The following is a 16,997-nucleotide window of genomic DNA, read 5'->3' on the forward strand; positions in this document are numbered from 1 at the left end:
TCCAGGAGGTGATCATTGAAAAGTGAACAAACTAATAGAAAAGAGAAAGAGGTGCTGGTGTTGAGATGCCAGGGCTTTAATCCCAGCTCCCACCTGCTGTGTAACGCTGGAAGGCTCCTCCACCTTCCTAAACGGTGGCTTTCTCACATGTAAAATGGGGTAACTGCCTACCTCACAGAGATGCTGTGATTATTCCATGAAATCCAAGTACACCTCTAGCACAGAACTCAATTAATGTCACCTGCTGGCAATTAAAAAATAATTTTATCTGCAAACTACAGTAAAATAGTAATAAAACTAAGACTGAGACAGGGCTGAAATCAGCCTATCTGGGTAAGGATCTGATTTCAAAATCTGTGGAAGGGAAAAAGCAGCATGACTCCTGACCCTTCTTCATTTGTTAATTCTGCCAACGTCTTTCTTAGAGGATCCAATCACTGTAGACAGACCTTCTGCCTTTTTCATACACGGACCCTACTCCAGGGCACTACCCAAATACTCCCAAATCTGCAAGTGGGCGTGGGAGAAAACTATTCCAACCCTTTTATTCCCCATCTCAAGTTTCACTTTGTAAACAGATTCAAAAAATTTTTTAAAAATACACAACAAAACAGGATAAAGAGAGACAAAAATCACACACTTACTTTTCATTAATTTTCCTGATAATTCCTTTAGTGGAGAAGAGGGACTATTTCTACTGGCTATTATAAGTCTGGAGGATTCCTGGGTTTCCACGGAACCTCGATGAGCTCCAGTTCTGGCCGTTTCCAGGCGGAGAGAATGGGCACTGTCACATTCCTGGGAAAGCAGCAAGTGATTCTGAGCGTTGCTAGTTCTATCATTCAGGTCAATTCCTTCCAACTGGGCTGAGCTAGTATCCTCCAATCTCTTGTCAAGAGAGTCAGTTACAAAAGCTGCTGTAGTTTCGTGCTTTTTAGAAGGAGAGACAGGTTCAGCCAGTGAGCTCTGCTTCACCGTGTTCAGACTGTGTGCTCTTATTCGGGACCAAGTTGTAGAGTGAAAACTTTCAGCCTCTAACCAAAACTTAACCAAATGCTCCATTCTCCGAAGTTCCATGAATTGAATGAAATAAGGGAGGACAACAGCGTCATGCAAGACTTGTTCAAGGGTCTTTGAAAGACTTGATTTGGTCTCTTGAGTCTGGTAGTCCAGACAAGATCTGCCTAAAAGAAGCAAAAGAGTTAGCAGTTCAGTAACAGACAACAACTGCCAAAACTTACAATAAAAATATTTAAACAACCCAACCTCACTAAAAATCTCAGAAAAGCAAATTAATAGAAAATAACATTTTTGCCTGTCAAACTGAAAGATGTTTTTTTAAAAAAATAACAAGCACTAACCAGGGCATAGCAAAACGGATGATGAGAATGTAAAATGGCAAGACCTCTTTGGATTTCAATCCAGTAACTCCATTTCTAGGAACTTATCCTGAGGAAAAATTGTGGATGTGTGGATATAGCTAGAAAGATGTTATGAACTCTTAGCATTATTTATAACAAAATAAAGAGCTAGCTCTGCGATTTTATCTTGAAAAATAAAACCAAACTTAATAAAACTTAATAGAAGTTTATTTTATAGTTAACTAAATTTAGGTTATGATTATAACCACAAGCTAATTATCAGAATAAAGAAAAAGGGCCTCCCTGGTGGCGCAGTGGTTGAGAGTCCGCCTGCCGATGCAGGGGATACGGGTTCGTGCCCCGGTCTGGGAGGATCCCATATGCCGCGGAGCGGCTGGGCCCGTGAGCCATGGCTGCTGAGCCTGCGCATCCGGAGCCTGTGCTCCGCAACGGGAGAGGCCACAACAGTGAGAGGCCCGCGTACCACAAAAAAAAAAAAAAAAAAAAAAAAAAAAAAAAAAAAAAAAAAAAAAAAAGAATAAAGAAAAAAATAAAAAGTTTAACTTTCACAGCATGACGTAAAGAGGCTCATTTTCATAAAATTTACTGAGGGCTTCATCAGTTTTTCAAAAGGGCTTTTCTTAATCCTTTGATGTTTCTTCTGAAGCACTTCGTGTATCATCATCCTTGCTAACTATCCTACTGTCAATGTTAACTAGTTCATCTCTGCCAACATCTCTTTTCATGAACTGCAGGGAAATCTCGATCCATTGTAAGACTTTAAGCACTTTTTTACGTCAAACTTCTAATTTTGAGATACTGGCAGATTCAGGCGCACGTAGAAGAAGTAACACAGAGAGAACCTGTGCACCCTCTACCCAGTTTCCCCTATGGTAGCACCTTTTAAACTGCAGTTCAATATCACACCAAGATACTGACGCTGACACAATCCACCAACCGTATTCAGATTTCCCCCGTTTTACCAGCACTCACTTGTGTATTTAGTCCTATGCAATTCTGTCCCATGTGTAGATTCGTGTAAACACCACCAAGACACGGAACAGCCCCGTGACACAAAGGTGCCTCATGCGGCCTCTCACAGCTGCCTCCTCCACCCCAGGCAACGGCAAGCACTCTTCTGTCTCCCATTCTACCTCTCTGCCATCCCCAGAATGGAGTAACATTTCTCTCTCAGCATAATCCCCTTGAGATTCGCCCAAGCTGTTATGTGTATCAACAGCTTATTCTTTTTTTTTTACTGCTGAGTAGTGTTCTGTGGTATGAATGTACCGGTTTGTTTACCATTCACCTGTTGAAGGACATCCAGTTTTTGGCTTTTAAGCTGCTATGAACACTGGTGTACAGATTTTTTGTGGACATAAGTTTCCATTTCTCTGAGATAAATGCCTAAAACTGCAATGGCTGGGTCATATGGTAACTGCATGATTAGCTTTATAAGAAACTGCCAAACTGTTTTCCAGAGTGGCTCTACCATTTTACATTCCCACCAGACATACGAGTAATCCAGTGAAACTTACAATTTTACTTTGTGACCAACACAAATGTCATTTGCAGTGCACTGCTGAGGGTGACCCACAAAGACTCTGACACCTCAGCTCTGAATACACACAAATGTTAAGCAGAGAGAGATATCAAAAGAGGGACTAATTTTAGTAAAGTCAATCCATTCACAGATTTTTTTCAATTTATGATAAACTGACATACAATTTTTATAAGTACAGAAATTTGGGCAACAAATATTCAGAAAACAAGGCTCTCCTGCACGTCTTTTCTTTTTTTGTGGGGAGAGGGAGGAATTATTTTAACATAACAGAGATCCTACTATAAATACCACTATGTGACCACCTTTTTTCACTTTAACATATCTTAGACATTTCTCAATGTCTTCTGAAGGCTTTCATATAGCTACATAGTATTCCAGAGAATGGGTATATCATAATTGGATTACTTCTCTATTAATGGATATTTGTATGTTGTTCCTAATTTTTTGCTATCATAAACATTACTGCAATGAATAGCCTCATACATACTTGTACATACATTTTTGTGCACATATGGGAGCATATCTGAGGGCTACATCTTATACTTTATCTTTTGGTAAATACTTGCAAACTGCCTTCCAAAAAATCTATACCAATTTATACTTCTGCTATACAGGAGTGGCTATTTCTCTGCATCTACATTAACATCCCAATTATCAAACTTTAAATATTTGCCAGTGTGTTAGGGGGAACATTAACTCATTATTTTAATTTGCATTTCACTAGTATTACTGCAGTGAGACATCCTTTTCATATATTTAGTGGCCAAATGTATTTCTTCTTCTGGAAATGGCCCATTTTTCTACTGGGCATGCTTTTTATATTTATAGAAACACAACATGGAATCATCCATTAATTACACTTATAGCTGTTATTTCAGTTAAAACATTTTTTTCAAAGTCCCATCCAATTACACAGTTCAGTATCCTTTGGCAGGAATTTCACATATTATACTCATTCCCTCCTCCTAGGAAGTTAACAAAAACTCAGAGTCACTTACCCAGGTCACCAAAATGAGCGGCCTCCATGTGGCTGGGCTGCTTCTTAAGTGTTGCCGTCCTACTACTTGAAAAGGAGTCCATGTTGGCAGAAATGGCATTGATTGCAACGTGACTTGGTCCTGCAGCCTCCAGCAAGGCATGATTTTTAGTGCTTTTTTGTGGGGAATGTACGGATATTGAAGCTATAATTTTTCAAAAAATTGTAAAAAATTAAACACAATTTGATAGTCTAAAACTGTCTCCTAAGAGGGCTTTAAGGGAACTTTAAAAATTAGATTTTTTAACACCCCTCTTAAGTACATACACTCAACAAAAATACTTGGGGAAACGGTAAATTAACCAAGCAGCAGAAAATTGGAAAGAAATGTCCTACTATTATTTGTAATTCTCAAAATACTGTGCCAAAAATGTAACTTAAAAGAGAGATCGGGCTTCCCTGGTGGCACAGTGGTTGAGAGTCCGCCTGCCGATGCAGGGGACACGGGTTCATGCCTGGTCTGGGAAGATCCCACATGCTGCAGAGCGGCTAGGCCCGTGAGCCATGGCCACTGAGCCTGGCGCCCGGAGCCTGTGCTCCACAACGGGAGAGGCCACAACAGTGAGAGGCCCACGTACCGCAAAATAAAAAAAAAAGAGAGAGAGAGATCTTTCTTTGAGTTCTCTTTGAGAACTCTACTGAAGACAGAAAGTACCAAAGGCAGCAAACATTCTGAAACATGGACCCTTTTCAATTCCTTAATGCTTGCTGAAGGAACAAAATTAAAATTCCAAAATAAAAGCTTACGGGAAAAAAATTAGAAAAATACTCCTCCGGATACTTATTTTACTTTTTAATTGAGTAACAAAATTCCACCATCTAATAAAAACTGATCAAAGTTCAAGCTGCCTAAAGATGAAGCATACTTAAAAATTCACATATTTTCTTTAGTAGTCTGAAGAAATATTAATACCATCCTTTTGACTTCAGAATAAAGAGGTTAGTCACCAATGTGTTAGCAGGAAATCATCAACTTCATATTATAATATGGTCAAAGTAACCCTATGAACTTGTTGCTACAGCTGAATTAACATTCCACCTATCACATTTATTCTAGACAAATATCAAAGACTCTCATGAAAGGTTTTTAAGAAGTTTTGGTTTTGTGCATTGCTATAGCAAGAAGGCTAGAAACATACAGGTCACTGAGCATTCCACACCCTCAATATAAGTACTCTCAGATGACTAAACTTCTGCCTACTAGCACCACTTATTTTATTGAGCAGTCAATTTATGATAACTTGGTCAACAGATAAGTGCTCTCCATCTTAGCAAACGGTTCCCGGACACAGAATCTGAGTGACACCACATAATACCTTCTATGAAGAATACATAGTACTGTAATTCAATCTATTACTGTGAGATGTGTTTACAGGATAAAGCAGATGAGAATGTTTATCTTAGGCATATGTATTTATCAGTCACTCAATAAGAGTTGGGAGAATTATGCAATGGAGTTGTCTTCAAATGATTTTTTCAATTTTAGAAGGAAGTTGTCTTTTGTTATTTTTATGATAAATTGAAGGGAGCAGAATCATTTTGGTAGGTTTATAAACAATAACATCTAGGTTTTTGTATAGACAAGATACAAATACCCTGCATCAAGAACAGTGAGACTTTCTGATTGTTTCCTAATTAGACGTGTATGATGATGTGAAATAATACTAACTCATCTGTGCAAGCCTTCTTCTCTCTTTAACTTCTCTGTTAGAGCCACCTCTCTCACACTCGCCCTCCTAGCATCCCAGCCCCGAGGCCTCGTGTTCCCGCACTCTTCCCCCTTCTCCTCTCCCAAGAGCTCCTCCCTCTCCTCTTTAATGCACGTATCAGCGCCCATGGGGCCAGACATGGCATCCACCACTCCTCTGCTTCCCAAGGTTCTGTTCTTTTACTCCTTCTGCTAGAAGGCACATTTATTCTCAAACCTTCAGTTATTACTAGAGCAATATTTTCCAAGCCTTTTTTTTTAGCTGTAAGTTCCCCCCACCCACATTAACTTAAGTGGGACCTTGATATGTCTGTAAATTAGATAAAACTTTAGCTAAAACAGATATCTAAAATCTAAATTATCTAAAATAGACAAAACAGAATTAACTGTAACTCTGGCTGATTCAAGGGGAAAGTCTCACACATGCACTTGATTCGGGCCCTCCCGGTGCCAGCTCCAAGGGCTCACCCCTGCAGAGCTGGAGGCAGAGGGGACCCTGACCCGATCTCAGGCTGACCTCTGGGCTCGACTTCCAGCCTGTGGCTCTAATTATTTGCTACTAACCAACCTCTCATTTGTCATCTTTACCATCTCAAGGCCAATTTTTCCAAACGTCAAACTTAAAACATTTTCTTCCAGACTAATTCTCCTCTAATTTCCCTATCTCTGTCAATCCACCAGTCCCTAAAGCTCAAGAGCTTGGACCCACTCTTCCTCACTGTACCTGTTTACTTGGCAAGATCTGTTGACTTTTCCTTCAAGATACTGACCTGTTTATTTTCAACACCACACCCTTAGTACAGGTCTTCTTGTATCACAGCAAAGCACTTCTAGGGTCTCCATCCTACATGATTCTTCCAGACTAACCTCTATAAATGCCATATGTAAAGCATCAACATCCTGCTCAAAAGCCCATAGTGGTTCCCTGTTTTCTCTGTCTCAACTCTTTTCTGGTCTTTAAGACCCTCTACAATGTGACCTCAATCTATCTTAAAAATTTCCTTTTAGTAGTCTGAAGGTCCTTCTGCCCAGTATATACTCAAAGAAATAAGCTGGGCTGGTAGGGGAAAGAGGAAGAATTGACTCTTTCACTCAAATCCTTCTTATCATTCAAATTTCATACACATTAAGTCTCATTTCTATAAAGGCTTCCCTATGCTCCAGAAACCGTCTGCTGATCTCAAATTCCTCTGAACTCCCTGTAATACTAATAACTAACAACTAATCCAACATATCAAGGGCCTACTCTGTTAAAACTAGATGGTAATAGCTACCAATATAAAACCTACTATGTACAAGGCACTGTACTGGTTTCTTTTCTTTCTTTTTTTTAAGTAGATTTATTTATTTTTGGCTGAGTTGGGTCTTCGTTGCTGCATGTGGGCTTCCTCTAGTTGAGGAGAGAGGGGGCTACTCTTGTTGCAGTAGGCAGGCTTCTCATTGCGGTGGCTTCTCTTGTTGCAGAGCATGGGCTCTAGGCGTGCAGGCTTCAGTAATTGCAGCACATGGGCTCGGCAGTTGTGGCTCGTGGGCTCTAGGGTGCAGGCTCGGTAGTTGTGGCGCACGGGCTTAGTTGCTCCGCGGCACGTGGGATCTTCCTGGACCAGGGTTCAAACCCGTGTCCTCTGCATTGGCAGGTGGGTTCTTAACCACTGCGCCACCAGGGAAGCCCTATACTGGTTTCTCGATGTACTTTTTTGGGGGTACATTATTTCATTTATCTCTCACAACAATGCTGCAAGGCCAGTATTTTCCTCATTTTGGAGATGAATACACAAACAGAACAAAGTTAAGTGCTTTGCCCTAAGTCAACAATGAGGTAGTAAAGAGGCATTTCAGCAGGCAGGATTTCAACCCTGGTCTGCTAGACTATAGAAAAGCACTCTTTTATCTGGTTACTCGGACTGCAGAATTATTGTGTGGTTAAGATAACATGTGTAAATGGACGTCTCAAGAGCACCTCCCAGCCACCATAGCAAAAAGGAACAGGTACTGGCCCAGTGTGGTTCTCCACCAGCCACAGTGTTAGGCCTGACAGAAAGCTGGGTGCCAGCCTTAGCTTCCTCGCCCTCATACCTAATCGAGAACAAAGCTCTATCTATTCCACCTCCCACACAGCTCTGTCCAGATCTCTTTATCTCCATTACTGCTGATTTAGCCCAAGCCATCTGTGCATCATCTGATTCATGCTCCTCTTCCTACCACCAATTTGAGAGTTCAACGAGGGCAGGATCTAGATCCAAGTCTTTTTTGTTCACTGTTACAGCCACAATTTTTGTCTAACACCTAGAACAGAATAGGTGCTCAATAAACCATAGTTATTATGATTTTGGTTTATTTGCTACTGTTCTGGGTCTGAGTATGTCCTTCTAATCAGACTGCAAACTTCTTGACGGCCTGTTTCCCTGCTGCGTCTGTGTTATTCTGAAGTTAAGGCAGTGAACGTGAGCACAGACTATGTACTGTCATAAACAGAGTACAAGCATGGAGTGTTTTAGCCTGGGACAGACTGAGGAGTTAGGTAGGCCAATCCCCTCGTTGTACAAATAAGGAAAGTTCCCCCAGGTCACAGTGTCGGAGGCTGGTGTGCCTCGGACATCAAAGTCCCCCTGCTACTGCAATCAAGGCTAGTCTTCACAAGCCTCTGCTTGCTGAGGGCTTGAAGTCTTTACCAATATCAATCAAATTCTCCTTAAAAAAGGCAATATGAACCAACTGGCTTTAAATTATCAGAAATAAGCAGAAAATAAGGCTGTAAGCTACCCTACTTCTTCCCTAATCTTACAAACCTCTAGGTTATAATTAGTGTCCCTCTGGCAATTTGAGCATATGGAGTTACTACTCAATGCTAGCCACACAACATACAAACATTTAAAAGAAAAATCTAAATAAGTGGCAATCTTTAGAATTCATGTAAATAAATTACATCTATGAAATCTGTACGTAATGGTCATGAAAGTAATTTTCACTATAATTTTCCCTTTTCAATTTTTGTACATTGACATAATGAAATCAGTCAAAACTACAGAGATTACAATCTAAAAAAAACATGCTCTTGCCTATAAATAAGGACAATATATTGATTTCAATAAAGGACTCCAAATAAATTTTAGGTTAAGGCCATTCATCCAAAGTAATAAAGAAGTGAAAACTGTAAGCATCCATACTTCCAGATAAACCACAGAAAACCAGGCTTCATAAGCCAGTTGTCAGACTACTCAGTAAAGAGTATTTTTTGCTTTTTTTTTTTTTTTTTAAATACAGTCAACTAATTGCTTTTGGGGAACAATCAAATGTGTGATTAGTAAGGATGACACTGGTTCACTGAAATCACTAGGATAACCAATAAATGCTTAGTAAAAGTCTATTATATGGTGGGTGCTGAAGAGTATATAAGTTAACAGGGAAATATGTCACAGTCATAAAAGAAGGCAGAGACGGTTAATGGGAAAAGAAGGGAGAACGTAACCGGATGAAAGAGTTCATCACTGCAACCTGCTGACTCACCTTTAACTGACTTGACATCTGAGGTCTTCTCCTGCTCTTTGCCTTTCACTGGAAGAGAAGAGAGCACCATGACCAACTTCTACAGCCAGAAACCCCCTTCCAGACCTTGTAAAAATCACACCAGCTCTATTCTGACAGGTGAGTGTGTTCAAAGTTCCGCAACATCGGGTGAGCTGCCCTGGAGTGGGGCAGGGCAGCTGTCAGGGGAAGTTTCTCTCAGGAAGTGATCTTTGAACAGCATTTGGTCAAGCACGCTCAGAGCTTAAGGAGAGACGAGGTCAGAACACCTGGGTTCAAATCTGGGCTCTGCCATTCAACAGCCATGTGATGCTGGACAAGTTACTTTAATTCTCTGGGTCTCAACTTCCTTCATTTACAAAACTAGGTCACTGTTATGAGCTAGTAAAGAGTCATTTCAACTGGCAGGATTTCAACCCTGGTCTGCTAGACCCTAAAAAAATCATTCTTTTACCTCTGGTGAAAAACTCGGACTGTAGAATTACTGTGTGATTACGATAACGTGTGTAAATGGACATCTCAAGAGCACCTCCCAGCCAGCATACCAAAACCGAACATGTACTTGCCCAGTGTGGTTCTCCATCAGTCACGGTGGAGACTACCTGAGAGGGTTGTGGATGAAAACATAAGTACTTGTAAAGGGCTTACAAGACGAGCTAAGACACAGTAAACTTAAGACGCTAGTTAACATTATTACCATGTGCCACTCACTACTAGATGCAACCGGAAGAAAAAGACAGAGTTCTCTGGTTGTGTAACATCTCTGACTTCCTGTGTATCCCTGCCACAGCATCAAATACAAATATTCTAAACTTACAAACATTCTAAAACTTCTACTACTCAAGCTTTAACAACTGTCTCTTAAAAAATTATACCATTTCGGGCCTCCCTGGTGCCGTAGTGGTTAAGAATCTGCCTGTCAATGCAGGGGACAAGGGTTCAAGCCCTGGTTCAGGAAGTTCCCACATGCCATGGAGCAACGAAGCCCGCGCGTCACAACTACTGAGCCTGCGCTCTAGAGCCCGCTAGCCACAACTACGGACGCCCGCATGCCTAGAGCCTGTGCTCCGCAACAAGAGAAGCCAACGCAATGAGAAGCCCACGCACCACAACGAAGAGTAGCCCCCACTCTCCGCAACTAGAGAAAGCACGCACGCAGCAAGGAAGACCCAACGCAGCCAAAAATAAAATTAATTAATTAATTAAAAAAATTATACCATTTCTCCTCTATTACACAAAACACTGGAAATTCTAATGCAGACACACTAGCAAGATCACATGCAGGAAGGAAGGAAGGAGCATGGTAGCTCAAGCCAAGTGAGAAACTTACGGGATCGGACACAGCCCACTTTAGTTTTCTTATGTTTTTTCTTTTTCTTAAACAAATTAATTAATTAATTAATTTTTGGGCTGCGTTGGGTCTTTGTTGATGCGCGCGGGCTTTCTCTAGTTGCAGCAAGTGGGGGCTACTCTTCGTTGTGGTACCTGGGCTTCTCATTGCGGCGGCTTCTCTTGCTGCAGAGCACGGGCTCTAGGAGCGCAGGCTTCAGCAGTTGTGGCATGTGGGCTCAGTAGTTGTGGCTCACGGGCTCTAGAGCGCAGGCTCAGTAGTTGTGGCACATGGACTTAGTTGCTCCGCAGCATATGGGATCTTCCTGGACCAGGGCTTGAACCCATGTCCCCTACACTGGCAGGCGGGTTCATAACCACTGTGCCACCAAGGAAGCCTAGATTTTCTTGAATATTCTATGCATGCAATCATATTATCTGTGAATAATGACTCTTGTTCCCTTTCCCTCACAAACTTAACTTTTCCATCTTTTTTTCATGTGTGTGCTATTGTGAAGACTATGCTAGCTTTCCTTCTGTTTGTATATCCCTGATATGTGTCTTCATCCTTTTACTTTTAACTTTCCCATGACCTTTTTAACATTTAAACAGTACAGGAAACCAATCTGAAGATCACCATCTTTTTATTATCTGGGTTAGCCCATTTCTTTTTATTGTGATTACTGCTCTTAATTTCTAAAAAAGAACATTCTTAAAACTCTAACTATGACGACGAATTTGTTGACTTCTCCTGGTAATTCTGTACATTCTGTTTTATACCTTTTGAAACTGATTTAGGTACAAACAAGTTCAAAAGTTTATCTTCCTAGTACCCTTTTCGTTTTATCATAATCTACAGGCCTTCTTAGCCCTAATGGTATTTTATGCTTTAAAGTATTTCATCTACCACACAAACTTTCTTCTAGTTAACATTTGCCTGATAGATCTTTGCATCCATTTATTTTCAATTTCTCTACGTCCTTATGTTTTGGTTGTGTCTCTGGTAAATAGGTGCATTTTGGCTTATTACCCAACTTGAGTCTTTATCTTTTAGTCCACCTTTATACGGACTTTTGTTAGATTTCTTAGCCATAGAGATTTTATTCTATTTACATTTAACGTGGTTTATTTCTGTCATCTTATTTTGCACTACTATTTCTTCTATAAGAAATAATAATTTATTATTATGAAACATTTAAAACAAAGGCAAGACTAGACCTTAATATGAGGAACACTCAGGTTTAGCAAATCTTAACATTATGCCATATTTGCTTCAGAAGAATTTTTAAAAGAAATAAAACACTGCAGTTACAACTAAAGTCCCTCCCTCAACTCATTCCCCCTCTTCGTAGAGAAAAAAATTTCAGAAGTTGAATGTTTATGGTTTCCATCATTTTTACTCTTTAATATATTTATGTATTCATAAACAAGCTATAGCATTGTTTGAAGGTTTTTAAACTTTTAAACAAGTGGTTGTATCAATTGCCATTTCCAGCTTCAGTGTATCCTAATCAAATCTTGATACAGCCAGGCTTTAATCCCAACTCCTAAGGTCTTTTCAAGAACTTCACTCTTGCAAGTAACCTCTCTTCGGTATCATTTTCTCCCTCTCTACTGGATCCTTCCTAGAACAAACGTGCTTAGCATCTTTTATCTTAAAAACAACAACCCCCCCACCCTTAGCCCAATGGCCCCTTCCAGCCCCTTCCCCATTTACCCCTCCTTTTTGAAATATTACCTTCTCTTAGCTTCCATGATATTGTACTCCTATGTCACTGGCGTTTTCTTGTCGATTCTCCTTTGCCAATGACTCATGTTCCTCAACTTCTAAAAGCTGGATTAACCCCGGAACTCTCTCCTTGTCTACAGCATGGCAGGAGATTCTACCTGGCCACTGTAGAGGGTTGTAGAGGGTTCTACCTGGCCTTCCTAGTAAGAGGGATGTATCCTGGCACACAACTGGCTAGCTTCTCTCCATTTCCCAGAAGCCCCTGAGTTAATTAACTGTGACCATATGACTCAGTCCTCAGCAATGAAATGTGAACAGAAGAGGTATGTGCCATTTCTGGCCAAAGCTTCTCTTTCCCCTTATCAGGAGTCAGAAAGCTGACAGAAGGGACTATGATCTGGCTTTGATAACACAGACTATACCCTAAGAGAAAGAGGAATAACACAATGGGAGGAAAATGATTCCTGAATGATCGTGAAGCAAAGCCACCTGATGACCAGGGACTTGGACGGTTACACAAGACAGAAATAAAGGTCTACCTTGTTTGAGCCATTGTACTTAGTGTCTCTCTGTTACGGTAACTTAGCCTTTCAACACAACTAATTCATATCCCATATGTACTCCACAGATGAGCTCATTTAGGCCTGTGTCTTTAACCATCATTTATGCAAAATACTTCTAAGTCCAGATTCAGAACTCAAATTCTCATCCCCTCCCAGAACTACAGACCTGTACATCCACCTGCCTCCTTGACATATCCACACGGACGTCCAAGAGTTTCTGCAAACTCACAACTGCCGGAAGAGAGCTCTGGACTCCTCCTACCTCAAGCTCTAAGCTTTCCAAAGCTTTCCCAGTTTTCCTTCACTCCAACCATTACTCAAGTCATGCTATCTCTTCCTCTAAAACATGCCCCATTGCCCTCCACTCCCAGCACATTTCAGCCTTCTTTCTGTCCTTGAACAAACCCTGCTCTTTCCTGCCTCAGGATGTTTGTATTACCAGTTCTTTCCAGCCAGAATGCAGTTCCTTTTACCTTTGCAAGGCTGGCTCTCCATCCTCATTGAGACCTCAATTTAAATACCATCTGCTCAGACAAGCCTTCCCTCACTATCCAAACACAAACTGTCATCTGGTGATCTGCTCCCACATCACTGTTTATATTCCCTGCACAGCACTTATGACTTCCTAATATTTTTCTTACTTTAATTATTCAACAAATATTTACTAATATCCTAACTATATCCCAGGCACTAATCTCGACATGGGGATACAGCCATGAACAGAAATCATCTTCCATCCTAATAAAACACATAGTACAGCAGATGGTGACAAATGCTATAGAAAAAATAAAGTAGGGTGACGGGATGGGAGTGCAGGGCCTGGGGACTACAATCTTAAGCAAGCTGGTCAGAGAAAGCTTCACTAAGATGTCAATTAATCAAAAACCTGAAGAAGATGGGGGACAAAACAGGCACATTATCTGTGGGAAGAGGTTTCCAGGCAGAGAGAGTAAGTGCAAAGGCCCTGAGGTGGGAACGTACTTAACAACAAGGAGGCCAATATAAATGGAAGAATGATGGAGAAAGAAAGCAGGAGGTGAACACAGAGAAGAAACAGGACCTATATTAGGGAGGCCACGTACAGAAAGCCACTGAGGGAATCTGAACACAGGTGTGGCAGAATGCATTTCGAAAATACACCAGAGGCGTTGAGAATGGAAGAAGGGAAACCAAATTGAAGCCTATAGCAAAATAATGCTGCTTCCTTGATCTTCATAAAACTGGCTTCCTCTTGACGTTTAAGCTGAGATCTGAATGACAACCCTCAGAGGACTTCCTTAACCACCCAACCTAAATAGAGGTGACTCCCTAGACCGGGGTGTTAATGGTCAGGGATGGTGAGAAATGGTTGGATTTGGGTATATTCTGGGGTAGACCTAACAGATCAGATATACAGTAGGAGAGAAAGAAGTTCAAGAAGGTATTAAAGTTTTAGCCTGAGCAATTAAAAGGCCAGAAATGTAATTTGTTAAGATGAGAAAAAGTGATGTACAGGTTTAGGAGGACTAAATCTAAGGGGAAATTTTACATACAGTAGGCTAAAGATTTATCTATTAGACATCTATTAGGTAGAGGTATAAAGTGGACCAACGGCTGAATACACAATCTGGATTCAGGGCAGAGAATCCAAGCTGGAGGTGTAAATTTGGGAGTCATCAGCAGATAGGTGGTATTTAAAAATGGTATTCAGAGACTGGATGGGATCCCTAAATAAGACCATCTCCAGTTTCTATTCTTGCCACATCCAGTTTCCAAAAAGCATCTAGAATGATCTTTTTAAAACATAAAAAGAGATCAAGTCACCCCTCTTTAAAATTTTAAAAGTAATATTGTTTCTGCACTTGGAATAACACCTAACCGTGACCTACAAAGCTCTGAATCATCTGATCCTTGTCTACCTCTCTAAGCCCGAGTCACAGTGGGCTTCTTTTCTTTCTTGAAGGGCACCAAACTCTTGCCTCCCAGCCTCTGAACACATTACTCCCTGTGCCTAGAATGCTCTTCCCTGGCCTCTATATGTTACCTCCTGCTGTTCCTTCAGCTCTAAGTTTCAAGGTCACCTGCTGAGGCCTTTGACTAACATCAAACCGAAATATGTTTCTTCTCTCAAGCTCTTTCATAACACTGTATTCAATTTGTAAACAGAGAGAGGGAGACAGAGGGAGACAGAGAGAGACAGAGAGACAGAGACAGAGAGAGAGATTTATTGTCCATCAACCCCAGGAGACAACAAGCTCCATGGATATAAAGGTTTTGTCTTGTTCAGTGCTTAATACTGAGGGCGTAGCACAGTGCCTGGCACAGTGGACGTTCAAAAGTATTTGTTGAATAGACAACAGTCTATTATGCAACGTGCAATTTGCCTCATTATACACAGAATGCTCCCCCCTCCCCGAAAAAAACACTACAACTAACCATTCCAACACTCAAACTAATTAGAGATCTATTACCTATACCAAGGTACCTTACCGATAAACCTTCCTTGTACCATTTTACCGCTTTCATTCATTCAGAGTGGTTTTCATTCACTAATCATGGTTTCATTCACTCATCACATGGCATCAGTTATTAAAACTCTGTGCGTACTTATAAGGAAATCTTTAATTTATAGAGTTGAATGGGGCCTTTAGGAATCATTGAATTTTCAGGTGAGAGAGGAAAGAGGGTTAACATTTTTCTGTCCCAGGTGACGGAGATAGTAGCAGAGCTGTCACGTGAACCCAAGTCCCTGATTTAGTTTAGTGCTTTCCCAAAAACCCTTTTTGTCTGGTAAATTTTCCCGGAAGCAACGAGAATCGATACAAGAACCACTAATCAACCCAGAAGGCCCACACTTGTCCACTCTGGATACGTACAGGTAACGAAACGCCAACAACCTTACCCAGGCTCAAAATCAAGCTGCCTCTACTCAAAAATTGGGCAGCTACTACTGAAAATCAGAAATATAAGCAGTTTGTTTCTGAAGTTTGGGTTCCAGTACTTCGTAAACTTGCTAATTCATCAAAAGAAGGAGTCGTTTTCGTTAGGGGACTTTTAGCCATAAGTTAAGCACTGTCACTTTAGGGACAGCAGAATCCCGCTCCCCCACCCCACCCTCCGAAAAAAGGGGAAACTGGAAAAGAGCACTAGTTGAAGAAAACAATTTTTTCACGTGCTGCTTTTAGACATAAACCCCTCAATATTCTGACAAGTTCGAGACTTCCGTAAAGAAAGTACGGAAGGAATTCCCTTCTTCTGGTACGAACGCACAGACACGCACCACCCCGCCCCCGAAAAGCTGGGTGTCCGCAAAAGGCACCACCCCGCGCGGGTCCCGGCACACACTTCGGAACCGGCTGGGCGCCCGCGCGCCCGCCCGCCCGCGCGGAGGCCCCGCTCCCTCTCGCAAGACCGCGGGTCCGGCGCACAGAGCGTCCTTCCGCGCAGAGGCCTCGGCCTCGCCACCACCCGCCGCCCCAGGCCCGGCCCCGCGCCCGTCCGCGCCCCTCGTTACCTTTCCGCCGGAAGAAGGACATGGCGGGGCCCGGGTCGGGGCGGAGGGCGCGGGGGGACTGGCGCGGAGAGGGCCCGGCTCCCCTCATTCAGCAACCGGCCCGGACTTCCGGGTCCGCAGCGGCCGCCGCGCTAGGCCGAAAATAGACCCGTCTTCCGGGTGTGGGCCCCGCCGCCTCCTGGAGACGTGCTGGTCGCTCCCGCCGCCATGTTAACAACAAGCCGCCCGCCCGGAGTTCCGGTCCTTCCCCGCGCGGGGCTTCACGGGAGGCCGCGCGCCGACCCCGCCCCCTCCCGCGTCGGGGCGCGCCCGCACCGCCCACGTGACGCGCGCGCGCGGCCTGCGCTCGGCCCGGGAACCCGCTGCTCTCGCGGGCTCGGACTGCGCGGGCGCTGCCCGAGCCGAGCCAACCCAACCCTCCCGGAAGCGGGGCCCCTGCCACGGCCAAGTGTGGCCAGGGCACTGGCGGCTACAGCGGCCGCACCCCCGTGCTCCCAGCGAGCGGACCCCGGAGCGGGCCTCGAGATGCGGGCCAGGTCCCGGGATGCGGACTCCGGGCACCACCTGCTCTGTGCGGCTCCGCGGTCCCCGCGATCTCAGCCGTGGAGGATGAGCGTGGGCCTACTACAGGACGCGATCCCTGCGAACGCTCAGCTCTGAAAGGGCAGCGACATAAAAGCCTCGCCATT

The 16,997-nt window shown here is 42.8% G+C and overlaps 1 protein-coding gene across 1 annotated transcript in view; it reads right to left on the minus strand.

Moving 5' to 3' along the window:
* The window catches only part of AKAP10 (A-kinase anchoring protein 10), a gene marked incomplete at its 5' end in the record, with an annotated part of 55,039 nt that extends 38,643 nt beyond the window's left edge, over positions 1-16,396 (minus strand). The window contains 4 exons of the mRNA XM_079726409.1: positions 645-1,180; positions 3,920-4,106; positions 9,177-9,224; positions 16,309-16,396. Of these exons, the coding sequence (XP_079582535.1) occupies positions 645-1,180; positions 3,920-4,106; positions 9,177-9,224; positions 16,309-16,396 (859 nt within the window). The remainder of the gene's footprint in view (positions 1-644; positions 1,181-3,919; positions 4,107-9,176; positions 9,225-16,308) is intronic.
* Positions 16,397-16,997: the final 601 nt, after the last annotated feature.

The sequence above is a fragment of the Hyperoodon ampullatus genome (assembly GCF_949752795.1).
Source record: "Hyperoodon ampullatus genome assembly, chromosome: 19".
In the NCBI taxonomy this organism is placed as follows: Eukaryota; Metazoa; Chordata; class Mammalia; order Artiodactyla; family Ziphiidae; genus Hyperoodon; species Hyperoodon ampullatus.